General features: G+C 32.6%; 1 protein-coding gene across 1 annotated transcript in view; it reads right to left on the bottom strand.

The window, feature by feature from the left end:
• Positions 1-660: 660 nt before the first annotated feature.
• LOC141345380 (protein unc-13 homolog C) overlaps positions 661-22,838 on the bottom strand; it is a 180,657-nt gene continuing 158,479 nt past the window's right edge. The window contains exons 31-34 of the mRNA XM_073850236.1: positions 15,761-15,908; positions 8,657-8,749; positions 5,180-5,339; positions 661-1,330 (exon numbers count right to left, since the gene is read on the bottom strand). Coding sequence (XP_073706337.1) covers positions 1,045-1,330; positions 5,180-5,339; positions 8,657-8,749; positions 15,761-15,908 — 687 coding nt within the window. The 3' untranslated portion in view covers positions 661-1,044. The remainder of the gene's footprint in view (positions 1,331-5,179; positions 5,340-8,656; positions 8,750-15,760; positions 15,909-22,838) is intronic.

Below are 22,838 nucleotides of genomic sequence, written 5' to 3'. Positions count from 1 at the left end.
AACTTCACAGAAATCATCCCCAAACGAACTCAAAACCGGCCCATCGACTAGAAACATAATGTACAGTATGTAGCACGTGTACATAGTATATACTGATTTCCATACAGATCATGGATTGCTTTTGTATGAACATTTCCATATAACTTTGGCAGTTTCTCTTCATTTTTTTGTTTTTTAGAATAAAAGTTGTTTGAAAAAATAAAAAGATGATATCAAACAGTCAACAAATGTGATGTAAGCTTGCCTTTCAGAGCCCATGTTCACAGTGATAATTCAGAAAGGCCGAAAGCCCATGGTAAAAAAAGGAAAGGTAACGTAACGTAAAAACAAACCAAAAGAACATCCCACCCCTCCTGCCTGGACCGGCAGCGCTCGAGGCGGTTTTCATTGTTGTCAACGACTATAAAATTACAAACACTTATGAAGAGATTTGTAGCAGTCATCGCCATTTTAAAAAATGGTCTCTTTTTAAAGTCGACTCAAATACAAAACGTTGGAGGGGAGAGGGTCCGAGACGATGCCCACAGTCACTGAGAACACATGGGAGAGAGACGTCACCAAGAAAACGAGACATGCACCACCAGTGCCGTGTGTTAAAAACGCGAAAAACCAAACGAACCAACGAAAACGGTGCGGGAATGAAGACCAACAAAACCGCTACACACTTAAAGAGAGGATGATATACACCGGACAAAAAGAATCGAGCAAATTTAGAAAGATACCAACTTCACCAGTAATTCATATGCGTTTGTATTTAGTCTATTGTTTTTTTTTGTACTTTTTTTTTGTATTTTCTTAAACTCATCAGGTTTGGCACTTTATCTGAACAAATACGATATCTGTTCAAAAAGACTAATCGTCATACAAAACTGTCTCGTGAACATAACTCGGTAGAATATAATATTTGATAGAGAGAGCATACGGTAGGTAAACACTTTTGTACGTACTTGTAGTTTTAAAATGAACATTCCAACAGATGTTTTACACACATGCACAAAAACAAACACAACCGCGCTTCTGTTCTCCCCGCCCGCCGCCGCTGCTCTACGACACTTCCTCGGCCGACCGCGTGTCCGACTTGAGACGGACGAACTCTTTGGCCACTTCGTCGTTGGTCCTTTGGGAGAGTATTCTGGTGATGGTCAGGCCGGTTTCGTCCATGGTGACGCTCTTGACGAGCGGGTAGCAGGCGTTCAGGCTGCCCTTCTCGGCCAGTTCTCTGAGCTGCAGGATGGTCATGCCGATGATTTGGTCCTCTCGGGCGAAGCAGTAGTCCTTCACGGAGATGTGAAGCTCGTAGGCCTCTGGGCCGTGTTCATTACTCAGCACGCTGGATGGAGAAGGCACAACATTTATGTTAAAGGACTAGTTCACTTTCAGAACAAAAATTTACAGATAATGTACATCCAAGATGTTCATGTCTTTTTTTTCTTGAGTCGTAAAGAAATTGTTTTTTGAGAAACATTTCAGGATTTCTCTCCATATAATGGACTTCTATGGTGCCCTGAGTTTGAACTTCCAAAATGCAGTTTAAATGCAGCTTCAAAGGGCTCTAAATGATCCCAGACAAGTCTTATCTAGCGAAACGATCGGTTACTTCTAAAAACATTTACAGTTTATATGTTTTTTAATCTCTACACAGAGTACACACAGAGCTAGACAAGACGAGCATTTGAGGTTAAAAAGTATATCAATTGTAATTTTCTTTTAGAAAATAACCAATTGTTTTGCTAGATAAGACCCTCCTTTGCTTGGCTGGGATCATTTAGAGCCCTTTGAAGCTGCATTTTGGAAGTTTAAACTCGGGGGGCACCATAGAAGTCCATTATATGGAGAGAAATCCTGAAATGTTTTCCTCAAAAAACATAATTACCTTACGACTGAAGAAAGAAAGACACGAACATCTTGAATGACAGGCTGTAAATTTTTGTTCTGAAAGTGAAATACTCCTTTAATTCACATCAAATTTGTCTGATTGCAATTAATCAACAATTCAAGAAAAATGGGGCAAGACAATAAAACCTAAATAAACATTAAAATACAAACTGTTTTGAAAAAAATACGGAGATCTTAAACTTGAAAAGTGAAAATAAATGGTAGGGTATAACAGGGCTAAAGGCACACCCAAAATAAGACAAAAAAAAATTGCTTTCCACTGTGCCCAAAGTGTATGATTGCAGAGAAATATATATGTTTTACACAAAATTGCATGTGTATTCTGAAAAGCAGATGTTTTTCTGCCATTTAGTGGTTTAGAGGAAAATAATATCAAAGGCGCCTTTTACCCCAGTGTGCCTTTACCCCCATCGTACCCTACCTTTGTATTTATAATGACGTCCACTGGAAATGAAGACTCCAGTCATATAAGCCTATATTTCATTGTACTTGAAGCTGACTGACTCGTGTTAAATAGTGCTTGTTTAATCATATTGATCCCCCTGTTATTGACCACTTTTGCTGGTGTATTAAATTCATATTCAACTTCATAGAGCATCTCTGCAATGACACGAGAAACCTTTGCATGATGCTGCATTCATGCATTTCAGCATTCAGAAAGTCAGCATGCACGAAGATGTTTGTCCAATGCATCCTTTCTACAGGCATGTCATGAATCAGACGAGTCTGTGAAGCAGCGTTTCTGTAACCCGGTCAGCTTAATGTTTATCAGACACAGAAATTGCATTGAAAGAATGAAAAGCGCCACACAGGAGCTCTTTTATGCTTCCACACAAAATCGGCTTAAGGCTCCATTAAGCTAAAAGGCCCTTAATATCCAAAGGTGGGCTTTGAGTTCAAGTTATTTTACGTGCGCTCTAAGAGAGAGGTTAATTCAGTGTGTCATTGAGTTTGTGCTGCGCTTCTGTTACATTTTACTTGAATGCCATTGAAAAGCCAAATGCGGGGCTTTTTGTTGAGCCAACTGTTCTGGAAAGCCTTTCTTAATTATCTTTTCCTTCACAAGCCTTAAATGAGACTGTCAGAAGTAAATCTTCACGTGGACGCTTGGTTTCTGTGCTCTTGTTCAAGTGCATTTGTGCGGCATAAAAGCGATCAGTCAATGGCAGCAGTGAAAAACCAGGAAGCAGACGAGACGACTGCTGATGTCGAATGCTCTATTTACAGTCAGACATGATTCATTTATTTCATCCAATAATAGGAGATAAAGTGAGAAGTATTCGGCCGGTCCAAGAGCTCCATATGTAATAAAACATCTTTTATTAGGCTACTGAGTTTTACATTGATCTCTCAAAAGTATGATTTCTTTCTGTAAAACTTTTAAAATTAGGGCACTGTGACTGATTGAAATGGGATTACAGAGGGAATAATAGTGATCACGTATCTTATCACGACTCTTTATTCATTTACTAGTCATTTTCAGTCATATATAATCCTGTGGGATTCACATCAACTCTTACAAATTGATTCTGTCCTACTCTGATATACGCTGCAATTCAAAAGTACTTTTATTCAGCGAGGATGCAATAAGTTGATCAAAAATGACATTTTTAATGTTACAAATCATTATTACTTCATATAAATGCAGTTTTTTCTTACTATTCAACACTGTTTTCAACATTCATAATAATTAGAAGTGTTTCTTGAGCAGCCAATTAGCATATTAGAATGATTTCTGAAGGATCATGTGACACTGAAGACTGGAGTAATGATGGCTAAAACTCAGCTTTGAATCTCAGGAATAAATTACATTTTAAAATATATTCACATTGAAGACAGCTATTTTAAATTAAAATAATATTTCACATTTTTACTGTATTTACTGTAATTGGAATCAAATAGATACAGCCTTCCTAAGCATAAATTTCTCAAATAAGTTTTGAGATTTAGTGTACACAGTATGTGACCCTGGACCACAAAAGCAGTCATAAATTGAGATTTATACATCTGAATTCTCAAATAGATGCAGTTTTTTCTTACTCTTCATCACAGCTGTCACTGTTTTCAACATTGATAATAATTAGAAGTGTTGCTTGAGAAGCAAATCAGCATATAAGAATGATTTCTGAAGGTTCATGTGCCACTAAAAACTCGAGTCATGATTCTGAAAATCCAGGTTTGATCACAGGAATAAATTACAATTTAATCTAAATTCACATTGAAAACAGTAATTTTAAATTAAAATAATATTTCACATTTTACTGTATTTTACTGTAATTTTAATCAAACAGATGCAGCCTTCCTAAGCATAAAATTCTCTCAAAAACAGTAAAAATCTTACCTAGCCCAAATAGGTTTAGTGTATGCAGTATGTGACCTTGGACCACAAAACCAGTCATAAATTGAGGTTTATACATCTGAATTCTCAAATAGATGCAGTTTTTTCTAACTATTCATCACCATTTTCAACATTGATAATAATTAGAAGTGTTTCTTGAGGAGCAAATCAGCATATAAGAATGATTTCTGAAGGACCATGTGACACTAAAGAATCGAGTAATGGTGCTGAAAATCCAGGTTTGATCACAGGAATAAATTACAATTTAATCTATATTCACATTGAAAACAGCTATTTTAAATTAACATAATATTTCACATTTTACAGGATTTTAATCAAATAGATGCAGCCTTCCTGAGCATAAAAGCCTTCTCTCAAAATTGTTTTAAATCTTACCTAGCCCAAATAGGTTTTGAGGTTTAGTGTATACAGTACGTGACCCTGGACCACAAAACCAGTCATAAGGGTCATTTTTTTTTAATTGAAATGTATACATAATCTGAATATATAAGCTTTCCATTGATGTATGGTTTGTTAGGGAAGGACAATATTTGCCTGAGATACAACTATTTCAAAATCTGAGGGTGCAAAAAAAATCTATATATAGAAAAAAATCGCCTTATAGTTGTCCAAATGAAGTTCTTAGAAATGCAAAAGACTAATCAAAATTTTTTAATAGTTTTAAGTTTTAATATATTTATGGTAGGAACTTTACAAAATGTCTTAATGAAACATGGTCTGTACTTAATATCCTAATGATTTTCATCTTAAAAATTGATCATTTTGACCCATACAATGCATTTTTGGCTATTGCTACAAATATACCCACGCTACTTAAGACTGGTGACCAGGGTCACATGTTTCTGAACACTGAATATTTTGTACATATCCACCCCAAAAAACACCAGCCTTTATAAATATATAGAATGTGAAATGAATACTCACTACTGGAATGTTTCATTGTATTTTGGAGACCAGTTGTTATTCTTGGTTTTGGTGCTAAACTTGCGTTTCTTGTCAGCCAGGTGTGGGCCGATGGCGTTGACCTCCACGAAGGGGCGAAACATGGCGTTCGTCTGCCAGTTGATATTGTTCACACCCACAACTGCAGAGGAAGAGGATGCTCTCTCGAGTGAGTCATGTTAAATTAAATGACTTATATATCTCATACAATAGTTTCAGAGTCACATAACCAGGTACAAGAAAGATATTTCACCTCTGATGTGTTTTACTAGAGTTTCCGAGGCAGCTCTAGGACTGTATGTAACTAAACCAGTTTTTCAATTATCTGATTGCATTTTGACCATTAGATTGAATCTTGAAAATGGGTTGTTCGAAAGAAAAAGACAAGGATGCTGAATTTGGATTAGATCACAAAATCTTGGTTTTGATCTGGATTAAATCCTCAGTTTGTGTTGTTTAAAACGTTTTAGTAAGATTGGGATACTTTTGATTAAAAAAAACTGGATTATTCTGAACCCTGCAGAAGGGAACAAAATGTAATAAAACTGGTCCAATAAATACAACATTTTGACATCCCCAAACTATGGAAGCTTGTTTCTGCCAGTGAATAGAAAATAAAAAGGCTTATTGTTCTCACAATTCTGACTTTATTTCTCAGAATTGTGTGATATAAACTGAAAATTGTAAGTTATAAAGTCAGATTTTTTTTTTCTTCTCAAAATTGCAAGTTTATATCTTGCAATTGTGAGCTTTTTTTCAGAATTTTCCGAAAAAAGTTAGAATTGTGAGATAAAAAGTCACAATTTTTTCTTATTTTTATATAGTGGTGGAAACGGGCTTCCATAACAAACAGCTGTCAATGGATCTGAATTAAATCCTCAGTTTGTGTTGTTTTGAACATTTTATTAAGATTGGAATACTTTTGATAAAAAAAAAATGGATTATTTTGAACCCAGCAGAAGGGTGGATTTCAGGACTTTATTTCTCAGAATTACGTGATATAAACTGAAAATTGTGAGTTATAAAGTCAGATTTTTTTTTCTCAAAATTTCAAGTTTATATCTCGCAATTGTGAGCTTTTTTTTTCCAGAATTTTCAGAAAAATAATTGTGAGATAAAGTCACAGTTTATTCTTATTTTTATGTAGTGGTGGAAACGGGCTTCCATAACAAACAGCTGTCAATGGATCTGGATTAAATCCTCAGTTTGTGTTGTTTTGAACATTTTATTAAGATTGGAATACTTTTGATAAAAAAATGGATTATTTTGAACCCAGCAGAAGGGTGGATTTCAGGAACAAAAATGTAATAAAACTTTAAAACTGGTCCAATAAATACAACATTTTGACATAATAATAATAGCAGTAATATATCTCCAAACTATGGATCCCTGTTTCTGCCACTAAATAGAAAATAAAAAGGCTTTTTAATTTAACAATTCTGACATTTTTTCATAATTGTGAGTTTACATCTCATAGTTCAAAAATTTTTTTCTCAGAATTATGAGATTGTGAGTTATAAAGTCAGAATTGCAAGACACAAACTCACAATTGACTTTTTTCTCACAATTGTAAGATATAAACTCACAATTTTGAGTCCAATTTTGAGGGGAAAAAGATTTAAATGTTCTCTATATTTCACAATTCTGACTTAACTCGCAATTGCATGTTATAAAGTCAGAATTGCAAGTTTTTAATGCAATCGCAAAAAACCTATGGCAAGATATAAACTCGCAGTTCTGAGAAAAAGTCACAATTGTGATATAAACTCAATATAAACTTTTTTTAATTACCGTTTGTAATTTAACATCTGATCAGAAATGGAGCAGTCAGAAGTAGTTATTTGTGTAAATGCAATGCAAAAGTAAAATGCAAAACATTGTTTTCTTCCCCCATCTCATTTATTTATTTTTTATTTTTTTCCTTCATGTCCATTTAGAGGCTCCATAGAGCTCTAGTAATCCAGATCTGGATCAGAGTGATCCAATCCAATTTTGCTTTGAAAAAATGAAACAAAAGTAAAATGAGTTAGCTGATTTCCAAATCCAGATCATTCTGATTCAGATTATACTTTTTGAACAACTGGCCCACGAACTTCACTACTAGAGAAAACCAACATTCAGACCTGCTTACACTCTTAAAAATAAAGGTGCTTCATGATGACAAAGAAGAACCTTTTTAGTTTAAATGGTTTTATATAGAACCTTTAACATCTGAAGAAACTTTGTGTTTCATAAAAGGTTCTTTGTGGCAAAAGAAGGTTCTTCAGATTATAAAAAGTTAAAGAAGAGATGGTTTGACTGAATGGTTCTTTTATGGCATCGCAGTGAAGAACCCTTTAAAGCACCTTTATTTTTAAGAGTGTAGTGGAGAAAAAAAAGGTATAGGATTTACTTTGAAATGATTTTCACTTATAAACTGCTAGTAAATGTAAAAAAAAATAATTACAAAGAAATAGGTAGTAACGCATTGAATTAAATATGAAATTTTGATGATAAAAAGATAATAGCAACTTTGAGCTTATATCTCAATTCAGAATTCTTTCTCACAGTTCTGAGTTTAGAAGTTTATATTTTCCAATTCAGATTTTTCATGAACTTATAAACTCAGAATTCTGACTTTCTCACAATTTTTCATTTCTATCTTGCAGTTCTGAGTTTATAACTCTCAATTTTCAGAAAAAATGTGAAAGAATTGTGAGGGAAAAGTTCTGAATTGATAATTGTGGGATAAATCACAATCTTTTTTTATTTCTTTGTGGAAACACGCATCCGTAATGAAGACTGAAAAAGTATTTTCCTCACAAAATGAACTCGCATCGGTTTTATTTACAACTTCAAAAAATAAATAAATAAATGACAATGTAGTAAAATAGACATGTTGTGCTTATAAAACATAATTACAGCTGACTGGATGAGGCAAATCTGTTCTTTTTATTTTATATTAATGTGCCAAGTTGCTTAGCAGCAGCCTACGGATTTATCACCAACAATAAATCATAGAGAAAGTTAATTAGGAACATTATAATATCTGTTTTGTGGCATTGCTCAGTCATGAATTCATAATAACGCAATGTCACTGATATTGTTTTGATTAGAAAGTAAAATGTTAAATTTTAAGTAAAGGTTTTCTAACGTGGTCATTAATTGGGTGCGTTGTGCAGGTGTCTCTCTGCAGTCCAGTTTCCGTGTCTCCTGTAGAGATGGAGCTCATTAACAGATCCTGAGCTCTTGATAAAGCGGCCAGATGAGAGCCATTACAGCGAGAGGAAACTTTCATTCTGCTAATTAGAGCAGCAGCAAATGCCTCTCACAACCCAAACGCTTTATCAGTGAAATTACACTATAACTGATTAAAAGAATACAGTGTCTGTGGCTAAGAGAAACATGCTAATTCGAGTCATTTAGACTTCAGAGTGTCTTAATCGTGAATTAACAGCTCTGTGTATGTGTGTGTTTTACCTTTAACGCTGACTTTGTGCTCTCCAGTGCCGGGGTGTGAGATCAGGTCCACCTGGATAGCGACTTCCCCGATGGATCCAGACGTGGACTGACCTGGAATCAGTTTTGAGATGAATGTCATACTGTATCTCAGATAAGAGCATGCATTACACATAAAACACACGCCAAATACACAATACATTCTCAAGGCCACGACTTCTTATGTTGAGGGAACGTCATATTGTTTACAAGTTTAATGCGTAAACAAACCTGTGTGACCTTAGTAACCTGGGATCATCAGAGATGTTTTTTTATATTTTATTTTGAATTAAGAAATTATTGCATTATTAAATTATTATTATATATATGAAGTTTATCAAGAATGAGGGTACATTTTTTTGAAATTGAGATTTATACATAATCTGAAATATGATAAATAGGCTTTCCATTGATGGAGGAATCGGAGGGTGCAAAAAAATCGAAATATGTGACCCTGGACCACAAAACCAGTCTGAAGTAGCACGGGTATATTTGTAGCAATAGCCAAAAATACATTGTATGGGTCAAAATTATTGATTTTTCTTTTATGCCAAAAATCATTAGCATATTAAGTAAAGATCATGTTCCATGAAGATATTTTGTAAATTTTCTACCATAAATATATAAAAACTTGTCCTATTTTAACAAACAATATATCAATGGAAAGCTTATTTACTCAGCTTTCATGTGACGTAAGAATCTCAATTTCGACAAATTTACACTTAAGACTGGTTTTGTGGTCCAGGGTCACATATAGGGAAAATCGCCTTTAAAGCTGACGAAATAAAGTTCTTAGCAATGCATATTACTAAGCAAAAATTCTGTTTTGATATATGTGACCCTGGACCACAAAACCAGTCTTAAATTGTGTGGGTATATTTATAGCAATAGCCAAAAAACATTGTATGAGCCAAATCATTGATTTTTCTTTTATGCCAAAAGATCATGTTCCATAAAGATATTTTGCAAATTTCATACTGTAAATATATAAAAACTGCATTTTTGCTTCGTAAACTTCATTTGGACAACTTTAAAGGCAATTTTCTTAATATTGAAATTTTTTTTTTTGCACCCTCAGATTTTTGATTTTCAAAAAGTTGTATTTTGGCCCCAAATTTTCCCATTCTAACAAACCATACATCAATTGAAAGCCTTTTTATTCAACTTTCAGATAATGTATACATCTTAATTTAAAAAAAAAATTGACCCTTAGGACTGGTTTTGTGGTCCAGGGTCACATGTAATATTATTATTATTATTTTAATAACTGGTTAGGGCTATATTTTTGCGAATGCCTGACAATTATGCCAATAATAAAGAATTAACTTATGATTGTATTTATGCCCGTGTGACGATAAATGAGTGTTTTCATTTCCAAATGAAACGATGTGAATGACTAATTTCTCAATGAAACATTATATGATAGCCAGCATAATCAAAGCTTTACTGGCATGTTGAGCATTTATAGAATGCAATCATTTACATTCAGAATGTTAAGAGATTGAAATGAAGGAAAAAAAAAATATAAATGAATATAAAAATATAACCAATAATAATAGGCTAATAATAATAATAATAATAGTACAAATATTACAGAAAAAACGATCAGTTAATGGACTTACATAGAAAAAATATACATATAAACACATAATATAATAATTATAATATTAATCATAATAAATAAAATATATTTAATAGTATTGCTGAAGTAGCTTACATTTTTACTTCATACAGATTCACCAATAGTCTGTATTATTATTAAATACATTATTTTCTAGGAAAAAAATAGTTAAAAATATACATATAAACAATATATATGTATTAATAAAATATAATAATAGTAAATCAACAGGTGGTAAATACAATTTACCATATTGTCTGCAAGGAAAATAATTGCTTACTAGTAAAATAACAAAAAAATAAAAATATCAATATAAATAACAATAAATTAACTTGAATATATTATATTGCGTTATTATACATTATAGAATAGATTTACCAGTAGACTTTATTATTATTAAATACATTATTTTCTAGAAAAAGAACCACTTAATAGTATAATAATTATATTTAATAAATAAATAATAACATTTTATATCAAGACCATGGGATGGGTAAAAATGTTTTCTTATAGAACTATTTTATTTGATGAAAAGAAAATCCATCTCTGATAATCCCAGGTTACTAATGTCACGCAGGTTTGTTTACGCATTAAACTCGTGGCCACAAGAAAAAATATGAAAAAGTCAAATATTTATCTTTAAGAAAAGTCAGTATAATCTATCCAGAGAGATTTATTTCCCTTTGATTCCTCTTTAATAGCTGTAGACTGTCAAACCCTGTGAATTCACAATCCCATAACTCTAGTCTTATGGATTTCTGGATGGCATACTTTTGGAAAAATTCAACTCTGTCCTCACTGGATTAGATCCAGAGAGATTGCTCCTGAAAAAGGAGAATAATGGAGGAGTAAATGGTGTTTCGTATTTTTGTATTTGCCCTTCAAGGTTTGCAGCAAACACGTTTGGCCAAACTAACTGAAGAGCGCATAACACTCGTCAGCTAAATGAACGACTACAGAATGACCTACAGCGTCCGCCGCAGACATCAACAATCAATCACGATTGGATTAACCTCGTCTCTGCTTTTATTTGCTCTCTGACCTCGTAACAAATGCCTGGTTTCATAAAGACTTTCTGTAGCAGATACCTAAAGAGACTGGATTTATTTACCAGGCCACATTTAGATATGAAAATGCAAAAAACATTTACGATAATGCTACTAAATGCTATGAATAATAGTAAATAATTATAGTAAATCAACAGGTGGTAAGCACAATTTACAACATTGTCTGTAAATTAACACTAGTAAAATAACATTAACAAATAATAATAAATAAAGCATAATTAACATATTTTATTGTATTATATATATTATAGAAGTAGCTTACATTTTTGACTTCTTACAGATTCACTAAAATACTTTATTACTAAATTTAATACATTCTTTTCAAGACAAAGAAATATACATAGAAACAAACCAAATAAATTAAATTATAATAGTAACTCAACAGGTGCTAAATACAATGTAACATATTGTCTGCAAGGAAAAAAATTGCTAACAACACACAAAAAAAAAAACCCTATAAATTATATTTAATATATTATATTGAGTTGTTATTATATATTATGGAAAAGATTTAAAATGTTTGACTTTATTTCTTATAGACTCACCAGTAGACTTTATAATTAAAATTAAATGCATTATAGAAAACAAAATATAATAATATAATTAAATTATACTGTAATAGTAAATGAACAGGTGTTAAATACAATGTAAAATATTTTCTGCAAGGAAAATAATTGCTGACTAGTAAAATAACATTAAAAAAACAAATAATATTAAATTATATTTAATATTATATTGCGTTATTATATATCATGGAAAAGGTTAACATTTTTGACTTTATTTCTTGTAGATTCACCAGGCTTTCTTATTATTTAATTAAATACATCATTTCTAGGAAAAGAGTTTAAAAAATTGTACAACAGTAAAATAGTAAAAAAAAAAAATAATAAAAAAATACACAGAAACACAAAAAACAATCATATATTATAGAAATGATATTGTTATACGAATATTTATATAGTATAGTACAATGTAATTATTTTTCTATTTTAAAATGACCAATTTATTAATAAACCATATTAGACTACATTTAAGACATTCAAGAATATGAAAATATCTGAAATAAATTCAGATAGGGAAATTACAAAACCTTTACCATAATGCTACAAAAGATAACTTCTGAAAAATACTGTTATTACCAGAATTGTATTTCATGAACTTTTGACAATAAGCATTTTGTCCTGATTTTTTAAAGGGTTCACATCAAATATTTATTGATCTTCTAAGACTTTCAGGACTTAGACTTTCTCCATTGAATTATGAATCTTTGACAATGTGATTCAGCTTTAAAAAACGTATTATAAATGACCTCAAGGAGAAAACCTGTATGAAAATGTATGATATGACCACTAAAAAAAAAACAAGAATCATTCAGGTTGACTCTGAACTCTGGCTAGACACATTTTCACAGACAAAGAAAATAAACCCGTCTCTGAAGGGATTACAAAGTAAGACCAAAAAGAAAGAGTGAAAGGAAACTGAGATTTACTGTAGTCAGATATCAGAGCTTGATTACTTCCAGAACTTGTCTGAATGAGTCAGAAGTCACGGAAAAACTATGGAAGTGCTTATTAAATTGTGTTGGTATTTCTGCATAGATAGAGTTAGTCTTCTGGAGATGAACACATCATTTACATCAAGATGAAATAAGCAGCTTTATATTTCTCAGTGGATTTGCACATCATTATCACATATCACCGCATTGAAATGCAGGGCAACATATCTAGGAAGATGCACACAAATGCATTTACAGGTGTCTATAAATAACAGATGAATATATAATAACAGTGGAAGTCAGAAGTGTGGAATAATTAGGTTTTTTAATGTATTAGAAAGAAGTCTCTTTTGCTCAACAAGGCTGCATTTGTTATGTACAAACTGCAGTAAAAGCAGTAATAATGTGAAATATTTTTATAGATTAAAATAGCTGTTTTCTCTGTGGATATATTTTAGAATGTAATTTATTCCTGTGATCAAAGCTGAATTTTCAGCATTATTAGTGTTACAGGATCCTTCTGAAATCATTCCAATATGCTGCTTTGCTGCTCAAATTGCCAGTTGCTTTTTATATTACAATATAATACGTAATATATAATATATTATATATAGTATAGAAATAGCTACAATTTTTGACCTCTTACAGATTCACCAATAGACTTTATTATTATTAAATGAAATATATTATTTGCTAGGAAAAGAACTGCTTAATAGTATAAAACATACACAGAAACACAAAAATATAATAATAATAATTTATTATTATTAAATTATAATCATAAATCAACAGGTGGTAAATACAATTTACAACATTGTCTGCAATAAGTTATAATTAATATATTATATGGCATTGTTATTATATATTATAAAATTAGCTTCAATTTTTTTTTTTACTTCTTACAGATTTACCAATAGATTTTATTAATATTAAATTAAATACATTATTTGTTAGGAATAGAACTGCTTGACAGTAAAAAATATACATAGAAACAAAAAATATTATAATAATATTCAAAATATTATTATATAAATTATTCTAATATGCTGATTTGCTGCTCGGGAAACATTTCTGATTACTATCAATGTTAAAAACAGCTCAAATCATGCATAAAAATCATAATTATTCCAAACTTTTGACTGCCAGTATTCATATATAATGCTGTTAGATTCAGTGCTTAGGCCGGTTGCTTTTTTCATATTAAAATATATATATATAATATTATATTACAGTTGCTTTTTCTGAAAGTGCAAAAAAAATTGTGACTGTGTGTCTGCTGTGTAATATCCCTAGAGATTCTCCATCTGAACCAAAAGAGCCCCTGATATCCAAGATATCCATCACCTGCTGTTATAGAAAAGCCCAGAACTGCAGTGATGAATAACTCCAAACGTGAAGTTTGATGAATTATAATCGGTGTACAGGAAGGTAAACACACATTCTCATCACACACACACACACACACACACTAGAAATCATATTCTGTCTGCAGCCTTTGGCCTCAGGAGAGAGAGAGAGAGAGAGAGCGAGAGAGAGTTACATTGTGTTTGTACTACACAATATATCGGTTTCAAACAGTGTGCACCAATAAATGTTTTAATTAGTAGTATGGTTGTCACATGACCTTGTGTAGTTGCATGTTTAGCATAAGGTGACCAAGTGAAATACATTTGCTATTTTGAGAATAAATAGTTTGCCAAACTTACTGTCTGCTGGCAGACCAATAAAATGATGAGTCAAAAAAGGTATCACTTCTGGTTCACTGGTCACAATGGAAATAGAAAGTCAGCTGCATTGTGGGATACGGTGGCTCTGTTCCAAAACTTGCTGTTTAGTGTCTACATAAGCAACTGCCTTCAAAAGGCAAAAAAACTAAATGAAAACGAGAACTGTTGCCTTGGGAACTAACTGAAGCAAAATAAGTATTAAAATGACTAAGATATAAATAATACAATTGTAAAGTATAATACAATGCTAATTAAAAATTTTGAAATAAAAAAAGATAAAGTGACTAAAACTGAGATAAAAACATAATGATAAACAGAAATATTAAAAATAATTAAACAGATTTATTCAAAAATAATACAAATGACAAAAGCACAAAACAAAACGACAAAATTGAAAATATAAAAACAAAGGGGAATTCTAAACATTAATAAACACTACAACAGTACAAAATAAATAAATAGTAAAATAATCACTTAAATAGTGATCTACAATTGATTGAAATAAGGACAGTTTCAGAAAAAAGGTAAAACCTAAGGTACAAAAGCTAAAAGGCACATCTTTTTACCTTATTTACCCCTAACCAGTACATATTACTCTTTTAAAGGTACATATTGGTACTTTTATTAAGGGTATCATCACAGTGGCATTCATACCTTTTTTTTTCCTGAGAGTGCATGCAACTAATATCACAATAAGCATACACAACACACACAAATCTATAGTAAAATGCATTTATAATTATATTGGACATTTTATAGGTACTTTCTGCTGCTGGTGGTGGTAGTAGTATGGTTTTTCATACCATGTCAGCAACTGAGTTATAAAGAATTAATGAAAGTTAAAAGAATTGGTATAATAATCTAGTTTACTCTTACTTTTTTGTGCATGTGTTTATCATGATTTATTTTAGGATTTACAATAGAATACATGCAATGATGCCTTACAGTTTGGCCAAAAGAAAGAATCAGAATACTGCTAATGTATGTCTGTATGCATACATAAAAGTGCATGCTGCACAAGTAAACACACTCTGCATACTACTTTAAAACTGCATTCTGAATAAACCCAGTGAGCAGAACAGTCTCACTGCATGGAAACCCGTCTCTCTCTCTCTCTCTTTCTCCTGACAGCGAGATGTATGATCGGCTCCAGCAGGCGCACAAACATGCTCTTACCTTGAGAGGTTTGGGTGCATATATATTTCTTGATCAAGGCATCTGTGGGTTGAGTGTAAAGGCTGAGGGCGTATTTCAAGGACTTGAGATCGGGGCTCTTCTCCAGGAAGGTTTTCTTCAGACCGTTTCCACCCGCATGGAAATATTGCTGAACAGAGAAACAAATGCACTGGTTACTGAGAGAGTCAAAAAGGCTGCTTTTATTCTGGGATAATGGTAGCAGGGTTACTTCTACTAAGCGGCATATTTACATGTCTTAATATACTAAATAAAGTGTTAAAGTCAATTTTTAGAGATGCACATAACAGTTAACGTTCTGCTATTACAATATCGTGAATTAAACAAACATTGGGCTGAATTTTCACTCATTGTACTACTTTGATCTGAGTGGATGTTGATTTTTGAAAATCTGAGAAACTAAGAAATATTTTAAGCGTTTCTTTATTGTTCTTTAAATGTTAAAAAATACTTCGTTATTAGGAGTTCAAGCATGTAGTGCTGAAACCATATTGTAATTGTTAGAATGGTCACAGATCTGGGCCCGTATTCACAAAACATTTTATCTTAGTATCCTAAATAGCAGTAAAAGTTTTTAGCTAAGAGTTTTCACTTAAAACCTAATTAACAAAGCTGCTGAGACAAACTTTTACTAAGGAATAGAAAGAAGCTGAGAGTAAGACGGGGTTGACCTCGTTTCTATAGATGATGTCAGCATGCTCATTAACTATGCACACTGTGATTGGCTGATAGGGAAGGGGTTTCTGTCAGAGATTTGTTTTTATTTCATAAAAATATTGTAGAGCACGATATTATTTTGCCAAATTCAAATAAAGGTTTTACAATAAAAATGTGTTTTTAAAAATAAAGCTTTTAAAATGCAGGATAAGTGTCACTAAACAACTAAATGTTCAGCTAATTGTCAGCCTCTTAAATGTGTGCTTCTCATAAACAATTTGTGGATATATGAACACCCTTTTACTAATAGTAGAATGATCATTGCTGAATGCATGCAAACGTAAAAGACAACCAAACTAGATGCAAGGACAGCTGTTACGCCAGACTGAGTCCGGGATTTTTTTGTATGCATTTTTTTTTTTTTTGTCATTCTAAAAATGTGTCACGCACCAAAATATTGCACACTAGTCACATAGTAATTCATCCATTGAAAAAAATAAAATAAATAAAAAGTCAAATAAAAATAGCGCAAAACAATACACAAAGCAATCTTCGCAGTGAGGATGATTTTGTTGTCCACTTTCTTCTTAAAAAGAGAAAAAAGAAAGGACATTTTGGGTCCATCCAGTTATAAGATATAGAGAGGAAGGAGAGAATACTTTTTGTGCGCACTTTCTCAAAGGATCTCTCCCAGCAATTTAAAGTTTACTTAAGAATGTCAGTAAATTTTGACGCTTTGCCAGAATTACTGGAGCCACATATTATAAAGAAGACCACTAATTTCTGTGAATTCAAGTGTTCAAGCACCTTTACACTGCTTTGTGCTGCAAGACCAAGAACTTGTCAGAGGCAATTCTGGATTTTGGCGTTCGCTTGTATAGTGGCCCTAAACTGTCAAAACACCTCTCAAAATGCTTGCTATGGATGCAAAAAATCGAACCCGATCCAATTTTTTTATGATGTTCTGGAGGCAGCATGTAAACGTGACGCAACGTGAGGTTGAAAACCTCAAAAATTTTGGACAATGACCTTTCAAAAGGACAAATTTGGAGATAACCTCAAAAAAAAAAAAAAAAATGCATACCTGTGTGGGCAAATAAATGCAGTGTGTTTATAAAAAGTTTACATTCTGAGGCAGATTACCGGCAATAGCCAATTTTGGATAGTTTGTGATTTGGTCTTGGTGACTTAGGAGTCCTCTTCACTACTCCTAACATTTCACAGGTTTAGGAGCTTGTTTTAGCGCTAAAATGGTTAGTGAAGTACTCTTAGAGCAAAAATTTAGGAGTCCTAAATTTAGGACTGACACGCCCATTATTTTAAAGATTTTCTTCTAAATCAGCAAGTTAGGAGCTACTTTTAGCCTTAAAGGATAACTATTGCCAAAATGCAACCTGGGCTGTTTTTTTTACTGTAAATGAGACAAACTTATATCTAAAAGCATAATTACGACAAACGAGCCGTTTTTGAGATTGACCGTGATTTCGTTTCGTGGTCAGTGGCCGGTGAATGGGAGTACTAGGGGCATTAATTTGAGCGCATCAAAATTTATATTTTTACAACACTAAGAAGGCTCGACACACCATGAAACTTTGCTCGAAGTATCGCCTGGGTCTCTACACATGAACTCCAGCATTGAGAACATTGTTTGTGTGCACAGAGTTTACTAAAAAGAAAGGTTTTGAACAACTCACTTTCACTGTTTGAGTTTCCGCTCGCGGCCGTCTTGCCAGTCAAGAAGTGTCGATCTCTGAATGCAAGGATGGATAGCTCCTAAAGCATATTTCCATATAAATGCACGGCTAATTCGTTGTTTTGTCGCAAGTGAAAAACAATATTAACCTTCTAGTTGTAAAAAGAGCCTCATATAAGCCTAATATTTCGTCCTATGGAGTCCATTCATTCGCATTCGGAGATCGACACTTCTTGACTGGCAAGATGGCTGCGAACGGAAACCCAAACAGTGTAAGTGAGTTGTTCAAAATCTTTCTTTTTAGTAAACTCTGTGTACACAAACAATGTTCTCAATGCTCGAGTTCATGTGTAGAGACCCAGGCGATACTTCGAGCAAAGTTTCATGGTGTGTCGAGCCTTCTTAGTGTTGTAAAAATATCGATTTTGATGCGCTCAAAGTTATGCCCCTAGAACTCCCATTCACCGGCCACTGACCACGAAACGAAATCACGGTCAATCTCAAAAATGGCTCGTCTGTCGTAATTATGCTTTTAGATATATGTTTGTCTCGTTTACAGTAAAAAAAAAAAAAAACAGCCCAGGTTGCATTTTGGCAATAGGTCCTGAGCATATTTTTGATTGTCTTATACTGTACAGTAAATGCTTTATAAAAATGTCCTTAAATTACAACACACACAAGTTATAAAGTTCAGAAGGGTTCTCACATTCAACATACATACAGACATATCACCCATTCATTCTCAGTGGAGAATCACCACAGATGCTTCAGTTAATTCTTAGTTACTGCTGTGATGTGAGAGCGATAACGCATCTGTCAGCTGAACACAATCAGATCAGGGTTCAACAGAAGCCCAGAGCTGCAGAGATCATCGTCCACCGCTGGACACAAGTGTGAGGAGACGACTGGCATTTGATCAGATCTAGTTTATTATTCTATTAGCGTAAGGGCCGATTAGAGAGTGAACGGCGAGGACGGAGCGCTGACGTTTTCATGTCTGCCGTGATTGAGACAGATGAGATTTCCACCTAGGAATCAATTGCTCTGGCTCTGAGGAAAGGGCAGGTGCCATTTTCAGTGCTTGCATTTAGTTTTTTCCTTACTTTGAATAAAAAGATAGATGGGTAGGTAGATAAAAGAAATAAAACTTAACAGAAATGCATAAAGTAATAACACTGCAAAAAAAAAAAAAAGCTTTTCTTACTTATTTTTACCAGCCAAAACATCTAAAAAATTTTAAATCAAGAAGGATTTTTTAGACGAGTAAAAATTGTCTTGTTTTCTCAAAACAAGCAAAATAATCTGCCAATGGGGTAAGAAAAATTATTTTGTTTTCTGTTTGAAATAAGCCTTTTTGCTCACCCCATTGGCAGATTATTTTGCTTGTTATATTTTTTCTCAAAATATTTTATTTAAAATCTAAGTTGCATGAGATGCATTCAAATAATTATTTGGTTATTTAATAATTATATATTTTTTCTGTCTTATGGATAAATCTAACAAAATGTTCAGGTTTATACATAAAACATGAAAAAAAGGTTAAAAAAAAGAGAAATAAAGAAAGAAATTGCAAATACGTAAAGAAAAGCTAATTTAATTTAAGATATATCATATTCTTTGCAAAAGAGTCTTAAAGTATTATTTATTTTAATAATGTTTATCATTTGAAATAGTTATCAATCTGAATGTCTACCTATTGAATGTCTATGAAGGACTTTCTGGACGAGTAAAAATTATTGTCTTGTTTTTTGAAAAAACAAGTCAAAATTAAGTGCGTTTTTGCTTGAAACAAGCAAAATAATCTGCACATTGGGTAAGACATTTTTGAAATAAGAAAACTTATTAACTTGTTCTAAGCAAAAAACTCACATAATTTTGAGAAAATAATTTTTACTTGTCTAGAAAATCCTTCTTGATTTAAATTTTTCCGATATTTTGGAAACAAGACAAAAAATCTAAGTAAGAAAAGCATTTTTGCAGTGAAAACGATTTATATCTTTTAATCTGTCTAAATCTGTCTTTTTTCCATTTTGTGGGCTCTTTCTCTTTAGTTTCAGAGTCTGCGTGATGAAATCCAGTAAACAGCGTCTTATTGTCTGCTGATGAAGGCCTCTGGCTGTGTGCTGGACTTTAATTGAGCCCATGATGAATGGCTGATGGGGTTTGTCGGCTGTATTGATTGGTCAGGACGAGCATCACTTTGGTAATCATACAGAATGAAGCATAAACAACATTTGGTGAAACTCATCAGAGCAGCAGATTGTTCAGAACACATATTAAGGATCATGTTTATATGTTTCATGTGCTGATTATATCAGTCTTTGTGTTCTGAAAATACATGAAATGTGCTGGATTTCAAATGCATGCTTTTTTGATCTTCTGGTGGCCCATTATTTCAGCTGCATTATTCATATAGAGCTTTTTCTATTGTGCGTTTGAGAGCAGTGGCAAGGAGTAGGCAAAGGTCCTGCTTTATTTATTTATTTATTAATAAATTTTTGTTTAATGTAAGTTCATGTTTTATTTGATGTTCCATCTGTGTCATTTGCAGATATATGTGACCCTAGACCACAAAAGCAGTCTTAAGTAGCATGGGTATATTTGTAGCGATAGGCAAAAATACATTGTATGGGTCACATACAATGCTCAAAATCATTAGAATATTAAGTAAGGATCATGTTCCATGAAGATATTTAGTACATTTTCCTACCGTAAATATATCAAAATTAGATGTTTCATTAGTAATATGCATTGCTAAGAACTCCATTTGGACAACTTTAAAGGCGATTTTCTCAAAATTTAAATGTTTTTGCACCCTCAGATGCCAGAAATCTGAGCCAAATATTGTCCTATCCTAACAAACCATACATTAATGGGAAGCTTGAATTGATGTATAAATCTTAGTTTAAAAAAAAAAAGACCCTTATCATTGGTTTTGTGGTTCAGGGTCACATATTTTGCATGCATTTACTTCAGTTGATCAACAACACACTAATATTATCATATTTTTGTATGTTGCATTTGAATAGCATCAAGTCACATTCAAAAATAACAATTACGATAACACATAGCTGACTTTTGATTATGAAAAATGTAAATATCTGAATGATCCAAAAAATGTATTTATTATAAATACAATCAATATTTTATTTAAAATATAAGTTGCATGAGATGCATGAGTTGCATTCAAGTAATTATTTGGTTATTTAATAATTATATTTAAATTTTTTCTGTCTCATGGATAAATCTAACAAAATGTTGAGGTTTATACTTAAAACATGAAAAAAAGGTAAAAATGTAAGAAAGAAAGAAAAATAAGGATATTGCCAATATGTAAAGAAAAGCAAATTTAATTTAAGATATATCATTCTTGGCAAAAGAGTCTTAAAATATTATTTATTTTAATAATGTTTATCATTTGAAATATTTATCAATCTGAATGTCTACCTATTGAATGTCCATGAATATTATATATTTTTTCCTTCACTCTTGATCTTATTAAATGAAATAAATATAACAATAATTTTTTTATTTAATTTTATTTGTATAGCATCTTTCATGTCTGTGTATCTAAATATGCGGTAAATGCATGGAATAAAATAAAATATTTTAATGTTTGAATCTGAATTTCTACCTATTGTTTCTAGTCTATGAATATTAAGTATTTTTCCTCCACTTCGACCTTACTAAATAAAATGAAATAAATACATTAAAATATAACAATACAACATTTTATTTGGATATTTTATTTAGGGGGCAGCCGTGGCCTAATGGTTAGAGAGTTGGACTTGTAATCCAAAGGTTGCAGGTTCGATTCTCAGGTCCGGCAGGGATTGTAGGTGGGGGGAGTGAATGTACAGCACTCTCTCCACCCTCAATACCACGGCTGAGGTGAGTCCCTTGAGCAAGGCACCGATCCCCCAACTGCTCCCCGGGCGCCGCAGCAATGGCTGCCCACTGCTCCGGGTGTGTGTTCACGGTGTGTGTGTGTTCACTACTGTGTGTGTGCACTTGGATGGGTTAAATGCAGAGCACAAATTCCTAGTATGGGTCACCATACTTGGCCTCACCTCACTTCCTTTCCTTTCCTTTGTATAGCATTGTTCATGTCTTAGTTGTGGTAAATATGTGATATTAAAATAAAATAAATATATTAAAAATATGTATCTAAATATGTGGTAAAAAAAATAAAAATGGTTTGTTAAGAAAAATAAATTAAAAATGTATCTAAATATTAGTGGTGGGCATAGATTAATTTTTTTAATCTAGATTAATCTAGATTAAATCTTGAAATTAATCTAGATTAATCTAGATTAAAATGGCTAATTTGAATTCTTCTGAAAGCATTCAGAATATGTGTGCTACCCAAATAATGACTAAAAGTAAGTCTTTGAGAACGGGTTTCTCAAGCCAGGTGGCGCATTAGACCAGGGGCTCATCTCCTGTTTCCAAAATGCATTACAAACTGCTTGACAATTGCATTTAAAACACAATTAACTATACAAACTTGTGTAACCAAGTACTTCTGCGCAAAAGGCTGTACGACGTGCGCGTTCCAGTAAAATATACAGGCGCGCGGGTATGGATAGCCTATCTGCGTGCATCTTACAATAAACTGCGTTGCTTTTAGAAGTGTCAATTCTTATTTCGGGATTATCAAAGTAAATTATAACTCAAACTTGAGATTTTACTGGGGCACAGCAGATTTTC

Source organism: Garra rufa, chromosome 11 (assembly GCF_049309525.1).
Source record: "Garra rufa chromosome 11, GarRuf1.0, whole genome shotgun sequence".
In the NCBI taxonomy this organism is placed as follows: Eukaryota; Metazoa; Chordata; class Actinopteri; order Cypriniformes; family Cyprinidae; genus Garra; species Garra rufa.
Note: the sequence above shows the minus strand (reverse complement) of the source record. Positions and strands in the feature narration are given on the sequence as shown.